The 21,169-nt window shown below is 46.2% G+C and overlaps 1 protein-coding gene across 1 annotated transcript in view; it reads right to left on the bottom strand.

Moving 5' to 3' along the window:
* LOC122933724 (saccharopine dehydrogenase-like oxidoreductase) overlaps positions 1 to 21,169 on the bottom strand; it is a 136,069-nt gene that overhangs the window by 47,647 nt on the left and 67,253 nt on the right. The window contains exon 7 of the mRNA XM_044288695.1: positions 9,520 to 9,637. Coding sequence (XP_044144630.1) covers positions 9,520 to 9,637 — 118 coding nt within the window. The remainder of the gene's footprint in view (positions 1 to 9,519; positions 9,638 to 21,169) is intronic.

Genomic DNA, 21,169 nt, shown 5'->3' with positions numbered 1-21,169 from the left:
CTGACAAGGTGCTGAGGGGAGGAGTGTCAACAGACGAGAAATGAATGACCTGCCTTGTGGGATTATACGCATGGCAAAGTTCAGCATGCCCAACAGTGATTGTAACTCAGCCTTAGTGGTCACAGTAGTAACCGTGAACCTGTGTATCACTTCCCTGATCCTGTTCAGTTTAGCTGTGGGTAACTTCGCTAGCATGTTTTGCGAGTCTAAAACAATGCCCAGGAAAGTGATGACAGTGGACGGACCCTCAACCTTCTTAGGGGACACTGGGACGTCTAACCGAGAGAAACAATTCAGAAGCTTCTTGAGACCTACTGGGGCAACTCCTGGCCTCTCTATCAGCAAGAAGTCGTCTAAATAATGGATGACATGCTCACACTGTACCTTGTTCTCTAACACCCAGTGGAGGGCCTGTGCCAACTGATCGAATAGCCACGGGCTGCTTTTAGAACCAAACGTGAGCTTCGAAGAGAAGTAATACTGGTCTCTCCACTTAATGCCATGCCACTGCCAGAGGGCCGGCATGATCGGGAGAAGCTTAAAGGCGTCGTATATATCCGCCTTAGACAACGCTGCTCCAGGACCTAAGTGCATGATGATAGCTATGGCTTGGTCAATGGAGGAATACTTCATGCTAACCTCCTCTGATGGGATGAGGGAGTCGAGACTAGCTACATGGGACCCATGCGGGGCTGACAAATCAATGATTTATTTATTTACTTATATATATATATTTTTTATTTTATTTTTTTAAGAAAAACTCTGGCGATACTCGAGAAAAGGGAAGCACGGACCTAGAAAATAAACATCAAATCATGAAACACCAGTGTACAAGTGTGAACAGGAATTAAAACGAAACAATAGTAATGCGGAAACCAAAAGTAACTACGGTAAACTGAGTGGAACAAACGCGCTGCATGTACGACTGAGCCTAGTGCAAAGAATCATACGGCGTAAGACCATGCTGTGTAGCAGTACTATAATATAGTACCAAACTGAGAAAAAAAAACTGATTAACCTACACAAACAGCCTCAGCCTCTTTTTTTTTTTTTTTTTTTTAATATGACACAAAGTGCTGCAACTTAAAGAGAAGCCTGCTGAGAAACTACAAAAGGGGTGCTTAACAATATTGCCTAAACCACATATGACCCCCCCCCCTTATATATACTAAATATTTTATTTTAACTCCTTAGTGACCATTAATACGCCTTTTACTGACTTAAACAACGGAGGGTTTAGCTAAAACAGCTTGCTTTAATCAATCAGTACATGTACTTGAAATGGTGCATTAAAAACTATAACTTGTCCTGCAAAAAACTAGACCCCATACAAGTACATTGATGAAAAAACACTTGGTCACTAAGAGGTTAATCTTCACCAGCAAGCAGGGTTCTGACCTGTGCACTGAGCTGGAGCAGGCAGACCTGACTAATAGACCACCGAGCCTGCTGCAGCTCAGGCTCCCTACCTTCCTATCTAACTGCACGGCGGCCCGTGCAAGACTTTACGACTGCGCCGAAGTTGGGAACACGCTGTCCCCTGAAACCCTACGATGAATGGCCGCGTGGGGAGCCGAACGTAGCTCCCTTGCCGATCAGTTCCGGTGCGGTGGTGCTCCCCCTCACCTTGGGGAGCCGAAACACCGCCGGCCGGACTACGTGGACATGGCTGCTGGATGAGGCAGCATACTCACCTTTGACCGCAGACTCGTGAGTCCAGGAACGCTGCCGACACCTGCCTGCATGTGTGGTAGGTAGAAACAAGACGAGACGTTCATTGAGGGAGGGGCGTATGCCGGATATAAAGGCAGCTACACCCCTCCCACAAATGCAGGCCAATAAATCGGCCTTTACACTTGTATCTATGAAGTCTCTGATTTAATACATTTGCAGCCATGAGCTTAGCTATAGGAGAAGCAGCTGCTACAGGGCACAAATTCAGTAGGGGCCTGTCCGGGAGGAGGAGTTAAAGATTTTATTGTCAGGGCCTCCTCAACAGTGTTATACAATGACATTATATACAGTGACATGACATACAGTATGTACGTGTAGGAAATGGACAGAGAGACTGCCGGGCCTGATGTGAGAGAGCTATCATGACAAGCCAGAGGAGCAAGGGTTGCACGGGAGGTGGGGCCCCATTAACCGGCTCCGGACCGCCTAACGCAGGATTGCGGTCTGGAGGTGGTCGATTCATTCCTCCTTGACGCTTGGGCGCGTAATCTCGCGAGATGCGAGATGACGCGCATAGCCGGCCCGCGCATACGCATTGCGGGCCGGCAAAAGTCGCAGGAGGAGTTCGTCACCAGCCTGCCAGCCAATGATCATCGCTGGCAGGCTGGTGATTTAAAAAAAAACGAATCACAAGCCAGTTAACACATTATATTTAAATTTAGTTGACCAAATGGCAAATAAGGGGTATTCTTCTGAAGAGGCCTACAGGCTTCTGACCCAGTCGGATGAGGAATAGGAACCCTCATCTGACGAATCCAGCGGGTCAGAATGCAAACCTGTAGAAAGCAGTGGCAGTGTGACCCAAATATCGGACTATGAGGTTGAGGTCCCTGATACCACCACCCAGTCTGGAGTTCTGGTTGAGACAGCTCAGATCGGATCGGCACTGTTTTTTTTTTAGCTGTTCTTGACTGCGGAGCTCTTGGACTTAGTTGTGGCAGAAACAAATCGGTATGCCACTCAATTTATAGCCGCCAACCCAGGAAGCTTTTATGCCCAGTCTTTCCAGTGGAAACCCGTCCAAGTTTCCGAACTCATGGGAGGGGTGGACTTCAATGACCAGATGTTGGTTCCTTATTTAGTGTCCCGCCGCACCAGACGCTGCTATAAGAAGGTGTCTGTATATTTAATTCAATTGGCTATGTACAATAGTTTTGTTCTCTACAGTAAGGCTGGGAGAACAAGACCCTTCCTCAAATTTCGGGAAGAGATCATCGAGAACCTCCTGTATCCAGGAGGTTCCGTGGCCCCAACCACCAGTGTAGTGAGCCGTCTACACGAGCGACATTTCCCCAGTGTCGTTGCCGGTACCTCAAACCAACCGCCACCCCGAAAAAAATGTTGTGTCTGTAGCAGGAGTGGAATAAGGCGCGACACCCGCTATTTCTGTCCTGACTGCCCTAACCACCCTGCCCTATGCATAGCGGAGTGTTTCCGGAAGTACCACACAAAGGTACACTTAGCATAGGGATTGCATCTCACAGGACAGGCACACAGGGCAATTAGGGCCCATTCACACAGAGCTGCTGCAAACCTCTCCTTTCACCTGGGACAAAGTGCATAATGTACTTCGCCACATCTCTGGGCGATTTGCGCTTTGCACTAGTCCCATGGGGAAGGAGAGGTTTGTCCTATAAAGGTAAAAAAACAAAAAAAACATCACCGGTAAGCAAAAAAGTTAATGTTTTGTTTCCAAAGTTCATAAAAGTTAATGTTCTGTTCAAAAGTTATTATAAAGTTCATGTTAATAAATTTATTGCGTTACCGCCTGTTTTTTTCTTTTTTCTTTTTACCTTTGTTTTTTTTTTTACCTTCTAGGTGGACCAACCGATCGACCAGCTGCAGCACTGATGTGCATTCTGACAGAAGTATTGCGCTGCTGTCAGATTACACAAAAGTCGGTGTATGCGGCGCTGCAAGAAGAGATTTCTCCTCTGCAGTAAAAAAGATATGTTTGCCGATGCTTATGAGCTGAGGGGGCGGTGGTGTTCATATGCTTTGGCAAACACTTTGTATATAAAAACAAAACAAAAAAAAACCCGGCAATGATTTATTCCTCCACATCGATTGATATGAATGGAGAATACGAGCTAAGTGGGTATGGATGTGGGGCGGAGCTCCTATGTCCTGGCAGACGCCTTTCCCCTCCCTTTTTTTTTTTTTGGGCAGAGATTTTTTCATCCACATTGATTGATGCGAATGAAGAAATCTGTGCCGTTTAGTTTTTCTTTCAGCCCAAAGGCTGAACGAAAAAAAAAATATCTCATTACCCGTTGTGTGTGGCCGTTGTTCCGTTTTCCGTGATTTTCTGCGGACCCATTGACTTTCAATGGGTCAGTTGAAAACTCGGAAAATGCACCGTTGTTCATCAGCGGTTGTGATCCGTGTATCCTGTCCGTCAAAAAAATATGACCTGTCCTATGCAAGGCCTCATGCACACGACCGTTGTGTGCACCCGTGGCCGTTGTTCCGTTTTCCGTGATTTTCTGCGGACACATTGACTTTCAATGGGTCACTTGAAAACTCGGAAGATGCATCGTTGTTCATCAGCAGCCGTGATCCGTGTATCCTGTCCGTCAAAAAAATATGACCTGTCCTATTTTTTTTTTACGGACAACGGTTCACGGACCCATTCAAGTCAATGGGTCCGTGAAAAGACACGGATGCACACAAGATTGGCATCCGTGTCCGTGATCCGTAGGCTACTTTCATACAGACGGATCTGAAGATCCGTCTGCATAAAAGCTTTTTCAGAGCTGAGTTTTCACTTCGTGAAAACTCAGATCCGACAGTATATTCTAACACCGAGGCGTTCCCATAGTGATGGGGACGCTTCAAGTTAGAATATACTATGAACTGTGTACATGACTGCCCCCTGCTGCCTGGCAGCACCCGATCTCTTACAAGGGGCTGTGATCCGCACAATTAACCCTTCAGGTGCCGCACCTGAAGGGGTTAATTGTGCGTATCATAGCCCCCTGTAAGAGATCAGGGGCTGCCAGGCAGCAGGGGGCATACCCCCCTCCCTCCCCAGTTTTAATTTCATTGGTGGCCAGTCCGGACCCCCACGGCCCCCCCTCCTTCTATTGTGTTAATATCATTGGTGGCCAGTGCGGCCCCCGCGGGCCCCCCTCCCTCTATCTATTGTATTATCATTGGTGGCCAGTTTGCGCCCCCCCCGGCCCACCTCCCTCCCTCCCTCTATTGTATTAATATCATTGGTGGCCTCCCCTCTCACCTTCCTGATCATTGGTGGCAGCGGAGAGTTCCGATCGGAGTCCCAGTTTAATCGCTGGGGCTCCGATCGGTAACCATGGCAACCAGGACGCTACTGTAGTCCTGGTTGCCATGGTTACTTAGCAATATTAGAAGCATCATACTTACCTGCTGTGCTGTCTGTGACCGGCCGGGAGCTCCTCCTACTGGTAAGTGACAGATCATTAAGCAATGCACCGCACAGACCTGACACTTACCAGTAGGAGGAGCTCCTGGCCGGTCATAGATAGCGCAGCAGGTAAGCATGATGCTTCTAATATTGCTAAGTAACCATGGCAACCAGGACTGCAGTAGCGTCCTTGGTTACCGATCGGAGCCCCAGCGATTAAACTGGGACTCCGATCGGAACGCTCCACTGTCACCAATAATTGGGGGGGGGGGGGAGGCCGCACACTGGCCACCAATGATATTAATACAATAGAGAGGGGGGGGGGGGCCCGCACACGGGCCACAAATGATAATACAATAGAGGAAGGGAGGGGGGGCCGCACACTGGCCACCAATGATAATACAATAGAGCGAGGGGGGAGCCGCACAATACAATAGTGGGGGGGGGGGGGGGGGGGCGCGCATAATACAATAGTGGGAGGGAGGGGGAGCCAGGGGGGGCGCACACTGGCCACCAATGAAATTAAAACTGGGGAGGGAGGGGGTCTGCCCCTTGCTGCCCGGCAGCCCCTGATCTCTTACAGGGGGCTAAGATATGCACAAATAACCCCTTCAGGTGCGGCACCTGAGGGGTTAATTGTGGGGATCACACCCCCCTGTAAGAGATCGGGTGCTACCAGGCAGCAGGTACATAGTTCGTAGTATATTCTAACTTGAAGCGTCCCCATCACCATGGGAACGCCTCTGTGTTAGAATATACTGTCGGATATGAGTTTTCATGATGTAACTCTAATCCGATGGCATATTCTAACACAGAGGCATTCCCATGGTGATGGGGACGCTTCAAGTTAAAATATACCATCGGATTGGAGAAAACTCAGATCCGATGGTATAATAGGGACTCCTGACTTTACATTGAAAGTCAATGGGGGACGGATCCGTTTGCAATTGCACCATATTGTGTCAACGTCAAACGGATCCGTCCCCATTGACTTGCATTGTAAACGACTTTTTCCTTCATGTCCGTGGATCCTCCAAAAATCAAGGAAGACTCACGGAAGGAAAAACGGACACGGACCACAGAACCTGTTTTTGCGGACCGAAAAAAAACAAACGGTTGTGTTAATGAGACCTAAGGAGAATAGCAGAAACTCCTAATGCTGGCCATACATGTAATGATTGCGGAGACCATCAAATGCCAGGGCAGTACAAACACCCCACAAATGACCCCACCAAGTCTCATATTCCACTAACTTGTGACAAAAAATAAAAACTTCCATGAACTCACTATGCCCATCACAAAATACCTTGGGATGTCTTCTTTCCAAAATAGGGTCACATGTGGGGTATTTATACTGCCCTGGCATTTTAGGGGCCCTAAAGCGTGAGAAGAAGTCTGGAATCCAAATGTCTAAAAATGCCCTCCTAAAAGGAATTTGTGCCCCTTTGCACCCCTAGGCTGCAAAAAAAGTGTCACACATGTGGTATCGCTGTACTCAGGAGAAGTTGGGCAATGTGTTTTGGGGTGTCTTTTTACATATACCCATGCTGGGTGAAATAAATATCTGTGTCAAATTACAACTTTGTATAAAGAAAATGGGAAAAGTTGACTTTTAGAGGAGATATTTCTCTCACCCAGCATGGGTATATGTAAAAATACACGCCAAAACATGTTGCCCTACTTCTTCTGAGTACGGCAATACCACATGTGTGACACTTTTTTGCAGCCTAGGTGGGCAAAGGGGCCCAAATTCGAAAGAGCATCTTTAGGATTTCACAGGGCATTTTTTACACATTTGCATTTCAAACTACTTCTCAAGCATTAGGGCCCCTAAAATGCCAAAGCAGTATAAATACCCCACAAGTGACCCCATTTTGGAAAGAAGACACCCCAAGGTATTTCGTGATGGGCATAGTGAGTTCATGGAAGTTTTTAATTTTTGTCACAAGTTAGTGGAATATGAGACTTTATAAGAAAAAAAATTAAAAAATAAAAATCATAATTTTCCGCTAACTTGTGACCAAAAATATAAACTTTTATGAACTCACTATGCCCATCAGCGAATACCTTAGGGTGTGTTCTTTTTAAAATGGGGTCACTTGTGGGGTAGTTATACTGCCCTGGCATTTTAGGGGCCCTAATGTGTGAGAAATAGTTTGGAATCCAAATTCGTAAAAATGCCCTGTGAAATCCTGAAAGTACTCATTGGAAATTGGGCCCCTTTGCGCATCTTGGCTGCAAAAAAGTGTCACACATGTGGTATCGCCGTTTTCAGGAGAAGTTGGGCAATGTGTTTTGGGGTGTCTTTTTACATATACCCATGCTGGGTGAGAGAAATATCTCTCTAAAATGAAAAATTTGTATAAAAAACATTGAAAGGTTGACTTTTAGAGAGATATTTCTCTCACCCAGTATGGGTATATGTAAAAAGACACCCCAAAACACATTGCCCAACGTCTCCTGAAAACGGCGATACCACATGTGTGGCACTTTTTTGCAGCCAAGAATTTCCAAACTTCTTCTCACGCCTTAGGGCCCCTAAAATGCCAGAACAGTATAACTACCCCATAAGTGACCCTATTTTGGAAAGAAGACACCCCAAGGTATTTCGTGATGGGCATAGTGAGTTCATGGAAGTTTTTATTTTTTGTCATAAGTTAGTGGAATATGAGACTTTATAGACTTTATAAGAAAAAATAATAATAATAATAATAATAATAATAATAAATCATCATTTTCCGCTAACTTGTGACAAAAAATAAAAACCTTCTATGAACTCACTATGCCCATCAGCGAATACCTTAGGGTGTCTACTTTCTGAAATGGGGTCATTTGTGGGGGTTTTCTACTGTCTGGGCATTGTAGAACCTCAGGAAACATGACAGGTGCTCAGAAAGTCAGAGCTGCTTCAAAAAGCCCATCAGCGAATACCTTAGGGCAGTGATGGCGAACCTATGGCACGGGTGCCAGAGGCGGCACTCAGAGCCCTCTATGTGGGCACCCGCACCCTGGAAAACATCTATGTTGTACCGATATGCCTTATACTTCTCCTGTCAGTCATTAGCGCAGGGCGCACCATGAACAGCACAGGCAGCACACTGAATGTAGGCAGGATATTGTAGATAAATGATAAAGTACATGGAAGATATTCTATATTGGACTGTAGTATTCAAGGTAAATTGCAGTGTTGGCACTTTGGGATAAATAAGTGGGTTTATGTTGCAGTTTGGGCACTTGGTCTGTAAAAGGTTCGCCATCACTGCCTTAGGGTGTCTTCTTTCCAAAATGGGGTCACTTGTGGGGTAGTTATACTGCCTTGGCATTTTAGGGGTCCTAATGCGTGAGAAGTAGTTTGAAATCCAAATGTGTAAAAAATGCCCTGTGAAATCGTGAAGGTGCTGTTTAGAATTTCCAAATATTTTTATTTTTTTTCTAAATGGCTTTACCTCAGTGATACCAAATATCTATTTTTTACATGATCTATTCTTTAAATGTCTACCTGCTGTCTTTGTCTGTCAAATTTTCTGTGGATAGAATCTACATTATTGGGAGGACAAGTAACCAACCAAACTCTATTAGAAATGGTATTAGAAGGGGTCCTCTCCTTTTCCAGGTAGGGCCTGATCTAACCATTCAGTTTCCACCTCTGGGGCAGAGAAAGTCAAGTGTCTCTTGTGCCATTCTGCAAAATTTACCCTCCCTTTCTTTTTAGCTATTCACATCCTACTTTGTGTTGCCTGAGGATGATTTGTTTTACCTGCAATTTTGCTTTGCTCTAGTCCGAAGGCAGAACATACATACCCTTTCAATAATTTTGCACAAGTGGAGCTGTGAGAGAGTGGTTACATAGCACCAGCAATTAAAGGGGTTCTACAGTTTGTTACATCCTATGGATAGATCATCAGCATCTGACCGGCGGGGGTCCGCCACCCGGGACCCCTGCCGATCAGCTGTTTGAGAAAGCAGAAGCGCTCCTGCAGCGCCGTGGCCTTCTCACTGTTTACCGCAGGCCCAATGACGTCACGACTTGTATCAACTGGACTGGACGGGGTAAGCTCTATTCAAGTGAAAAGCTTAGCCACACCCAGGCCAGTGATACTAGTCGTGACGTCACTGGGCCAGCAGTAAACAGTAAGAAGGCCGCGGCGCTGCTGGAGCGCCACTGCCTTCTCAAACAGCTGATCGGCAGGGGTCCCGGGTGTCGGTAAAACAAACTGTAGAACCTCTTTAATTATACTAATTCTTAATTTAGCATTTGTAGGGCTGGTCCTAGGTTGGAGACTAGGGGACTGATATGTGACCCAGTGTGGTTGCAAAAACATACTTAGAGCATCAACTTTATAGAAATTGGTCCAACCTTTTGCATGAATACAGACAACACTGCCACACTTTAAACTCACAGGAGTCTCCTGCAGTTTCTCATGGAGATAACGTTGGGTTCTCTCAACAACAGCCGGATCTGCCCCAGGAAAAGGAACGGCATACTGCTGTATCTCATTACTGTAAAATACTGCACCCCTGCAAAAGAGAAATCAGTGAAATTCAGATATCTCTTTAGTGTTTAAAGATATAAGTCACCTCTCCTGACATGACTATTTTAGCAAATACTTATACTCTTCATAAAATAACAATCCAGGGGCACTTCTCTTTACAGCCTTACAACTTTACACTGTGCCTTTCTTCTGTTATTCCTCGTAGAAATTTACAACTAAATTTCCAAACTAGGTGTGGCAGTTGTGTGTACCTACTGTTCAATGAGTGCTGACGGAGTCAGACTTTGTGTGGACACAACTCTTTAAAAGAGGATTGGCAGCGCCCTGTTAATGCATTCATACATTTCTAGGGGGAATAATACAGGAACAACATGGGTTATGGGAGCAGTGGCTCCAAAAACGTTATGTTATTAAATAATAAAGGCGTACAACTTTAAATTGTACCTTTGTATTAAACACATACACACAACCACAGTGACTCCCAGCAATGTGAAGGCTAATTTTATAGATATAATTTTTCTGCAACACTTTTCTATTTTGTAAATGCCAGAACCAAATGTAAATCATTTTTAATTTTACAAGAATCCGATGAGTAGACACTTTGTTTGTCATTTATTATGGATACTGTTATACAAAACCTTATGGGTCCGTTTTCTGTACTGACAAAATACCAATCATACAAATCCCCTTCAGTGAAGACTGACATTAGAAGTATCTCAGATATGATAATGATGTATTTTCTTATGACTACATTATTGTGTTCTGTAAACTGGTTCCACAACTACAGTACATGGACGGCAGAATGTCTTCAACTAAAGTGTCTGATTCTCTATACATTATTTAGGCTGTTTATAACTGACCAGACTGGACAACCACTTTAAGCCCAATGCCGACCAGTGCCGAACTTGGCGGGACATTAACCCTTACAGGACCTTGCAATCTTCCATTTTTGTTTTTCACTCCCCGCCTTCCCAGAGCCATAACTTTTTATTTTTCCATTCACATAGCCTTATGAGGGCTTATTTTTTGTGGAACAAGTTGTACTTTCTACTGGCACTATTTAATATTGCATATGATGTAGTGGGGAGCTAGAAAAAAATATCCAAATTGGGAAGGGGGGGGGGGGAATAAATAAAAAAAAACGCAATTATGCCAGTTTTATGTTTTTTTTTTATTTGTTTTGTTTTTTGACAGCATTCCCTATGCGGTAAACCTGACCTGCTACCTTCATTCTCCATGTCAGTACGATTACAACGATACCACATTTGTATAGCTTTTCTTGAGTTTTAATACAGGAAAAAAACAAAAAACTTTTTTTTCTTTTCATCGCCATATTCTGACCCCTGTAACATTTTTGTAGATATGTGTACAGAGCTGGATGAGGGCTAATTTTTGAGGGCAAGCTGTACTTTTCAGTGATCCCATTCTCTAGTGTGTGTGACTTTTTTTATCACTTTTAATTCATTTTTCTAAGAGAAGTGAAAAAAATAGCGAATTGGCCATTTTGATTTTTTTTCCGTTATGCCATCTGCCATACGGGATGAATATTGATACATTTTAATAGTATGGGCGTATAGGCAATGCCTAAAATGTTTTTTTAATTTTTATTTTCATTTGGGGAAAGGGGTTTATTTGAATGTAATAGCTTCCCTGATCTCAGCTGGAGAACACTGTTACGGGCATGAAAGCAGTTGCACTGCTCAGATGTCTTGCTCACATTTGACAACGGCAGGTGAGGGGTTAAATGTATGCAATGAGCCTTAAGCCTCATGCACACGGCCGTGAAAAACGGACTGTGTGATACCGGCCTGGATTTCTTCTGAGTGCAGGAGCGCACGTCGTCATTGGTTGCTATGACGCCGTGCGCTTCCTGCTGCCGCCGGAGTACAGTATTACACTGGTATGATCTATACCAGTGTATTACTGTACTGCGGTGGCAGCAGGAAGCGCATGGCGTTATACTAACTAATGACGCCGTGCGCTCCTGCACTCAGAAGAAATCCAGGCCGGTATCACACGGTACGTGTTTCACGGATGTGTGCATGAGGCTTTAAAGAGGACCTTTCACTAGTTTAAAAACTAAAAACTAACTATATCAGTGGGCAGAGTATACTTACTAGTATGTCTGGGCGCCCCTCCGTTCGCCCGGTATAGGCTCTGGTCTCTGCAGCTCCCTCTGTTGTACTGGACTCCCAGGCTATGAGCTGTGCGCTGCGATTGGCCAGCGCTGCAGCAAGGGACAACCCTAATACAAAAACTCCGCCCAGTACAACAGAGGAAGCTGCAGACACCGGAGCCGATACCGGGCGAACTGTAAAAACAAAACCCATAAAACAGTTTTTTTTTCCAATTTCACCTCATTTGGAATTTTATCCCAGCTCCCCACTACATCGTATGTAATATTAACTGGTGGAATTAGAAAGTTCAAGATGTCTCATAAAAAAAAACAAGCTCTCAAAAGGCTATGTGAACGGAAAAATAAAAAAGTTATAGCCCCAGAAAGGCAGGGAGTAAAAAGAAAGGGTTAATAAAACATCACAATTATTAGACATAAAATACAGTGGAACAAAATAAAACATAAAGCTGTTGGTCCAATTATTAGTTCTCTTCACCCACCCCAGACCCATACACACACAGCTTGGCTGAGCATGCATGTACATTTCAACCAAAGAGAATAAGTTTTGAACCATTTTCACCTTTAACCCCTTAGTGACGTGTGACATACATATATGTCATACCTGCACAGACAGCCTAAGGTCTGAGATCAGAAATAACTGCAATCTGGGCGTATATTTCCCCCTATACAGGTGAAACTCGAAAAATTCGAATTTCGTGCAAAAGTTTATTTATTTCAGTAATGCAACTTAAAAGGAGTTACATTACTGCAACTTAAAATTAGAATTTTGTGAAAAGGTTCAATATTCTAGGCTCAAAGTGTAACACGCTAGTTAGCTAATTAATCCATACCCCCTGAGCAAACAGTATCTGAGATTTTGACTTTGGGGTTTCATAAGTGGTAAGCCAAAATCATCCAAATTATAACAAATAAAGGCTTGAAATCTCTTGCTTTGCATTTAATGAGTCTATCTCATATATTAGTTTTACCTTTTTTAAAGGGCTTCTGTCACCCCCCATTGTGCAATTTTCATTAGCCGACATTAGCTATTTGCTAATGTCAGCTGAGTGCAATCATACATGTCCATCTTTGTCTGTGGCTTATTTTTTGTAAAAATCATACTTTTATCATATGCAAATTTCTTCACTACCAGCAAGTTGGGCATGTACTTGCTGGTAGCCGCCGCATCTGCCGCTTCTAGACACGCCCCATCTCCTCTTAATAGACAGGGCCAGCGAGTGCTCTCCTCCTCCCGTTGGCCCCGTCTGCTGCTGAATTCCCGTGCCTGCGCCGCAACGTTCCTCGATCGGCGCAGGTGTCCTGAGTGAAGGACGCGCGCTTGCCAGCTCCTTCCTCAGTGCGCCTGCGCCGATTACGTCACACTACACCCGGAAGAGAAGACTACCGATTATCGCTGATGCCGTCAGTCTTCTCTTCCGGTGTAGTGTGATGTTATCGGCGCAGGCGCACTGAGGAAGGGGCTGGCAAGCGAGCGTCCTTCTCTCAGAGCGCCTGCGCCGAATGAGGACTGGTACGGCACAGGCGCGGGATTTCATGGGCAGAGAGGGCCATCGGGAGGAGGAGAGCGCTCGCTGGCCCTGTCTATCAAGTGGAGGAGGGGGCGTGTTTATAGTCCGAGGATGCGGCGGCTATCAGCAATTAACCGCTCAACTTGCTGGTAGTGGAGTAATTAGCATATTATAAAAAGTAAAATTTTTAAAGAAATTACAGCACAGAGACAGGTAAAAGCTAATGTTCGATACTGAAAATTGCTAAATGGGGGGGGGGGGGGGGGGGGGGTGACAGAAGCCCTTTAAGTTGCATTACTGAAATAAATTAACTTTGCACGACATTCTAATTTTTCGAGTTTCACCTGTATATTATGGGCTTTGTTTTTCACAAGACAGTTGGTTATTTAACCCCTTAGGGCTTTTTCAGACGGGCGTCCCGGATTCGCTCCGGATGCATTTCGGGAAACCGACGCGAGTGCGCACACAATTTCGGTCAGTTTTGACTGCGATTGCGTTGTTCAGTTTTTATCGAGCGGATTCAATGCGTTTTGCACGCATGTGATAAAAAACTGAATGTGGTACCCAGACCCGAACTTCTTCACCGAATTTCGGGTTTGGGTTCGGTGTTGTGTAGGGATTCTGTCACCTCGTTTTAGCTTATAAAGCTGTGGACATGCATGGCTAGAAAGCCGCTAGCATGTCCGCAATATACCTGTCCCATAAAGTGGTGTTTAAAAAATGATTTTATAGATATGTAAATGAGCCTGTTAAGGTGCCCAAGGGGCTGTACTAACCTTCTTGGTGCCCAGCCACAGTCCCTGTGAAGGAGTCCAGCACCGCCTGCGTCTTCCGAATCTCCTCCTTTCTTCACAGTTAGATTGCCGTAATCTCGCGATGAGCGAGCTCGCGCATGCGCAGTGACGGTATAGTGTTCCTTCCCTGTGCTGGCATCAGCCTCAGGAAATGAACTGCGCATGCGCGAACTCACGCATCGCGAAATTACGGCAATCTAACTGTGAAGAAAGGAGGCGATTCAGAGGACGCAGGCGCTGCTGGGCTCCTTCACAAGGGGGCGTGGGTTGGCACCAAAGAGGGTAGTACAGCCCCTTAGGCACCTTACCAGGCTCATTTACATAGCTATAAAATCATTTTTTAAACACAATAAAAGGAAACCGCTTTATAGAACAGGTATATTGCGGACATGCTAGCGGCGATCTATGCTTGATGCACATGGAGGTGACTAGGAGCAGCACACCATATGTGCGGCGTCTGCGCTCCTGAACATAGAAGCCCAATGGCTTAGGTAGGTTTAGCGTAGGACCCGCCTGACCTGAGACCACCTTGGCGTTCGGTAGGCGGGCTTAGATGTGTTTTGATCAAAATAGCATCTCCTAGCAAACATCTGTGAAAATCGCACCGCATCCGAACTTGGTTGTGGATGTTTGCAATTTTAACGCAGCCCTATTAATTTCTATGGGGCCTACGTTGCGTGAAAAATGCAGAATATAGAACATACTGTGATTTTCACGCAACGCACAAGTGATGCGTGAAAATCATCGCTCATCTGCACAGCCCCATTGAAGTGAATGGGTCCGGATTTAGTGCAGGTGCAATGTGTTCAACTCACGCATTGCACCCGCGCAGAATTTTTGCTCGTGTAAAAGGGGCCTTAAAGGGCTTTTCCCAAGAAACATATTCTACAGTTTTCAAACCTGCACATGGATCTGAATAACCGTGTAATCCAATAGAATTAACAATGTAACATATTCCAACCACCTTTGTGGACAGAGAGGTACTCTGTTTCACATATTGTGGTTGTCCTGTTATTACACGTTATTGGTCGGAAGTATTTTCACTACCGTCAGCTGTCACAAATAGATAGACCCATCTCCTGGCTTGGCACTGTTCTTTTTGAATAAAAACTCCTTCCCCCTGGATATAGGGCCTCTTTTAGGACATATCTTGGTTATTGCAAAATGTACTGTGGTCAGACGCTGGAAGGAGAAAACTTCTCCAGAAATAGGTGAGGTAATTGCTACACTTAACACCACTTGTCAATATGAGAAACTTTTAGCTTACAGTGTAGAAAACAAAAACTGAGCCGTTGGTATGAAACTACAACCTGTCTCCGATCTTAATATTACAGAATTAGAGCGATCAAGGTAAGTATGAAGGATGTTCTACCCAGTGGTGTATCTTGGGTTTGTGCTGCCCTAGGCGAGACTAAACTCGGGCACCTCCCTAATATAAATGTGACCCACCCCTTCCTGTCAAGGCCAAATCCCTTTCTCTCTAAACCCCACCCCTTCCTATGTGCCATCCACAGATCCCCCCTAAAGAGTGCCATCCACAGATCCTTCCCCCTAAACGGTGCCATCCACGGATCCCCCTCCCCTAAACGGTGCCATCCACGGATCCCCCTCCCCTAAACGGTGCCATCCACGGATCCCCCTCCCCTAAACGGTGCCATCCACGGATCCCCCTCCCCTAAACAGTGCCATCCACGGATCCCCCTCCCCTAAGGCTCCATTCACACGTCCGCAATGTGTTTTGCGGATACACAGAGACACGGATCCGCAAAACACGGAAAGCGGCAATGTGCGTTCCGCATTTTGCGGACCGCACATTGCCGACATAATAGAATATGCCTGTTCTTGTCCGCAATTGCGGACAAGAATAGGACATGTTCTATTTTTTTGCGGAAACGGAAGCACGGATGCGGAAGTGCGGATCCGCAAATGTGGATGCAGACAGCACATTCTGTCCCCATAGAGAATGAATGGGTCTGCACCCTTTCCGCAAAATTGCGGAAAGGATGCGGATCCATTTTGCGGATGTGTGAATGGAGCCTAAATAGTGCCATCCACAGATCTCCCCCCTAAATAGTGCCATCCACAGATCCCCATTCCCTAAACAGTGCCATCCACAGATTCCCCCCCCTCCCCTAAACGGTGCCATCCACAGATCCCCCCCTCCCCTAAACGGTGCCATCCACAGATCCCCCCCTCCCCTAAACGGTGCCATCCACAGATTCCCCCCCCTCCCTTAAACGGTGCCATCCACAGATTCCCCCCCCTCCCTTAAACGGTGCCATCCACAGATTCCCCCCCCCCTCCCTTAAACGGAACACCAAGCCACCTGCGGTTTGTGATACACCTTATTCAGCATTTTGTTATACACCAATGTGTGAATAAACACAGCTGTTTGATTCAAGAACTGTGTACTTTGCCTCTATACTGTATCCGCTAGTCCTAACTGCCAGAGCGAATGCCCACAATTGGTGGAGGATACGGGCAAGCGCAGTGAGGCTGGCGTGAACGCCGACATATTTTTGAGTTTGCATTTTTGGACACAGTTGTATGTCATACATCAAACCAGCTGTATTTCAACACATGCCCCATGACAAAATGGATGCTGTTGTGAAGGCCCTCATGAAGGCTAATTTGCAGCAGCAAGAGACCAACCAGTTGCTGCTACAACACGTGATGGCTTCGCAGACAGCAGGAGCAACCCCAAGTGTCCACAATGCCCGGAAAGCAGTCCGTGCAGCGATCCCTAAGATGACACCGGCAGACGACATCGAAACCTACCTGGCGATGTACGAGAAAGTGGCCACCAGGGAAAAGCTGCCCCGAGACCAGTGGGCTGAGGTAGTTGCTCCTTTTCTGGCATCAGAGTCCCATATGTGTATTTCGACTTGCTAGACGATCAAACGGCCGACTACCTGAAGGTAAAGGGTGAGATTTTGGCAAGAATGGGGGTAAATGTGTTTGTCTGGACCCAGCGGGTACATCAGTGGGGGTTTAACTGAGCTGAGCCCGTGAGACCCCAGTATTATGACTAGCTCCACCTTTTGAAAAAGTGGCTACAGCCTGTTGTGCTGAGTCCCACGGCTATGCTGGATAGACTATTGGCTGACATATTCTGGAGGGCACCGCCATCCCCTCTCCAGCACTGGATCGGCCAGGTATCTCCTGGAAATGGTGGACCTGGTGGAACGCTATTAGGCCACCAAGAATCTCATGGGGTGTTCTTTTAGGAGGAGGGCAGGCAAACTCCCAACCCAGGCACACCGGTATGAGCCAATGAAACCCCCCCAGGAGGTTCCCCCTATGGGCCGGACCCAGTTAATCTGCTGGCAGTGTCAGGAACCTGGCCACACCAGGGCTGAGTGTCCTCATCGGGTTGAGCCCATGGACACTAATTGTGGTTACCGACAATCGCTATATGCTAGGAAACTGTGTGCCACAGATACCCCGGAGGCTCTAGACCACTTGTGCAGGGTGGAAGTGGGAGACACTCAAGCAGAGGAGCTGCTGGACCCAGGGAGCTTGGTGACCCTGGTAAGGGCTACACTGGTGCGGTCCGCTGAGTATACAGGCTGGAAAGTTGGGGTGATGTGCATTCATAGAGACTCGAAAGACTACCCAATCGCGCTGGTGTCTCTAACCACGGTGGCCGGCAGGTGGACCCACGAAGTGGCAGTCGCCACAAATCTCCACTATGAACTCATAATAGGGAGAGACTTTCCAGGTTTCCCTGCCCTACGGCCGGTTGTGAAAGTTAAGGATATCCCTGAGACGGGAATAAGCGCAGGAAATTGGCCTAGTTCAGGGGGACAGCCAGAACCCTGGGAACCTGAAGTCAAAGGGCCGGCAGTAGGAGTGACCGCCACTTCGGTGAAAGAGGGTGAGACAACCCTGCGTAGGGTAATAGTGGGAGACATGGAGGAGTTGCTACTGGGTCCAGGGTTGGCAGACCTCAACATCTCCGGGGAGAATTTCGGTACAGCCCAACGCCGAGACCCAACCCTATCTCGGGCCTGGGCGAATGTGGTAATACTTGATGGTATGCCCCAACAACCTGGGGCTGAGTCGATGTTTCCCCGTTTTGTGCTCCACCAGAATATGCTATATTGGGTAAACCAGCTGCGGGGTGAACCTGCTGAACAGTTGGTGGTGTCCAGGGCCTATCGAAAACTCGTGTTAGAGTTAGCCCACCAACATGTTCTCGGGGGTCATCTGGGACTGCAGAAGACACAGGACCAGATACTAAAACAGTTTTACTGGCCCAGTGTCTTTAGAGAGGTGAATGACTTTTGTCTTGCCCGACCTACCAAACCACTAGCCCCCAGCACCTGTTCCGCAGTCCCTTAGTGCCCCTCCCAATTATAGAGGTACCATTTGAGAGAATCTCTATGGATCTTGTAGACCCAGTACCGAAGTCTGCTAGGGGGCACCAACACATCTTGGTCGTCCTGGACTACGCCACTCGGTACCCCGAGGCGGTGCAACTGCGACATACAATCGGCCAAACTCATAGCAAACGAGTTAATGGAGATGTTATCCCAAGTGGGGATACCCAAAGAGTTTCTGACTGATCATGGGACTCCTTTTATGGCCAAGGTCATGCGGGAGCTCTGTAAGTTGCTGAATATCAAACAGATATGGACATCCGTCTATCACCCACAAACTGACGGCCTAGTAGAAAGGTTTAATCAAACGTTAAAAACTATGTTAAAACGAGTAGTAGCTAAGGATGGAAAGGACTGGGACCTCCTTCTGCCCTATCTTATGTTCGCAGTGCGAGAAGTGCCCCAGGCCTCTACTGGGTTCTCGCTCTTTGAACTACTATATGGCAGACATCCATGTGGTCTGTTGGATGTAGCCAAAGAGGAGTGGAAGCAACAACCCACACCATATAAAAAGTGTTGAATACGTCACCCAGATGCAGGAATGTATGGAAACCGTGTTGCCGCTGGTAAAGGAACATATGGAGGCAGCTCAGTCAGCTCAAAGTCGGGTGTATAATCGGCAGGCTCGGGTCCGGTTTTTGTTCTGGTACCGACAGTGGACAGTAAGATACTAGCTAGGTTATACAACTTCCTGGAGTGTGTACATGCTGGATGCTACAACTTATGCTTCTACAGATAAGTCTGTTCATTAATTTGTCTTTTACTGTCAGAGATCTTTGCATGGGCTGAGAAGACAGGGAGTTTCAGGGCTTAAATAGGGGTCTCCCTTTTGTTCCTTAGTTTCGGATCAAGCCAGTCAGATCCTTATTTGTAACTTCTTGTTTTCTGTTACACCATCCGTGGCACCAGGTTGACAAGCTGATTGAGAGGTTAGGACAAGCCCGGTATTTTTTCTGTTTTGGACCTCACAAAAGGATACTGGCAGGTACCCTTAACGGAGGCTGCCAAAGAGAAAACGGCATTCATCACACCGGAGGGGCTGTACCAGTATAAGGTATTACCCTTTGGTCTGCATGGCGCCCCCGCCACTTTCCAAAGGCTAATAGACATTGTGCTGCGACCACATCGTCGGTACATTTCAGCTTACCTGGACAATATTGTCATCCACAGTACCGACTGGCAAAGTTTCGCTGGGATGAGCGGGTGGAAGAGGCTTTTTCCAATTTGAAGTCAGCCCTGTGCGGGTCACCGGTTTTGGTGACGCCCGACTTTAACAGGGAGTTTGTGGTACAGACAGATGCCTCCGAAGTAGGCCTTGGTGCTGTACTCTCTCAAGAAGTCAAAGGGGAGCAGCATCCCATTGTCTTTTTAAGCCGCAAGCTCACCCCAGGTATAGTACAGGGAGTGCAGAATTATTAGGCAAGTTGTATTTTTGAGGATTAATTTTATTATTGAACAACAACCCTGTTCTCAATGAACCCAAAAAACTCCTTAATATTAAAGCTGAATATTTTTGGAAGTAGTTTTTAGTTTGTTTTTAGTTTTAGCTATTTTAGGGGGATATCTGTGTGTGCAGGTGACTATTACTGTGCATAATTATTAGGCAACTCAACAAAAAACAAATATATACCCATTTCAATTATTTATTTTTACCAGTGAAACCAATATAACATCTCAACATTCACAAATATACAGTTTCTGACATTCAAAAACAAAACAAATCAGTGACCAATATAGCCACCTTTCTTTGCAAGGACACTCAAAAGCCTGCCATCCATGGATTCTGTCAGTGTTTTGATCTGTTCACCATCAACATTGCGTGCAGCAGCAACCACAGCCTCCCAGACACTGTTCAGAGAGGTGTACTGTTTTCCCTCCTTGTAAATCTCACATTTGATGATGGACCACAGGTTCTCAATGGGGTTCAGATCAGGTGAACAAGGAGGCCATGTCATTAGATTTTCTTCTTTTATACCCTTTCTTGCCAGCCACGCTGTGGAGTACTTGGACGTGTGTGATGGAGCATTGTCCTGCATGAAAATCATGTTTTTCTTGAAGGATACAGACTTCTTCCTGTACCACTGCTTGAAGAAGGTGTCTTCCAGAAACTGGCAGTAGGACTGGGAGTTGAGCTTGACTCCATCCTCAACCCGAAAAGGCCCCACAAGCTCATCTTTGATAATACCAGCCCAAACCAGTACTCCACCTCCACCTTGCTGGCGTCTGAGTCGGACCGGAGCTCTCTGCCCTTTACCAATCCAGCCACGGGCCCATCCATCTGGCCCATCAAGACTCACTCTCATTTCATCAGTCCATAAAACCTTAGAAAAATCAGTCTTGAGATATTTCTTGGCCCAGTCTTGACGTTTCAGCTTGTGTGTCTTGTTTAGTGGTGGTCGTCTTTCAGCCTTTCTTACCTTGGCCATGTCTCTGAGTATTGCACACCTTGTGCTTTTGGGCACTCCAGTGATGTTGCAGCTCTGAAATATGGCCAAACTGGTGGCAAGTGGCATGTTGGCAGCTGCACGCTTGACTTTTCTCAGTTCATGGGCAGTTATTTTGCGCCTTGGTTTTTCCACACGTTTCTTGCGACCCTGTTGTCTATTTTGAATGAAACGCTTGATTGTTCGATGATCACGCTTCAGAAGCTTTGCAATTTTAAGAGTGCTGCATCCCTCTGCAAGATATCTCACTATTTTTGACTTTTCTGAGCCTGTCAAGTCCTTCTTTTGACCC

This window comes from Bufo gargarizans, chromosome 4 (genome assembly GCF_014858855.1).
Source record: "Bufo gargarizans isolate SCDJY-AF-19 chromosome 4, ASM1485885v1, whole genome shotgun sequence".
Classification (NCBI taxonomy): Eukaryota; Metazoa; Chordata; class Amphibia; order Anura; family Bufonidae; genus Bufo; species Bufo gargarizans.
Note: the sequence above shows the minus strand (reverse complement) of the source record. Positions and strands in the feature narration are given on the sequence as shown.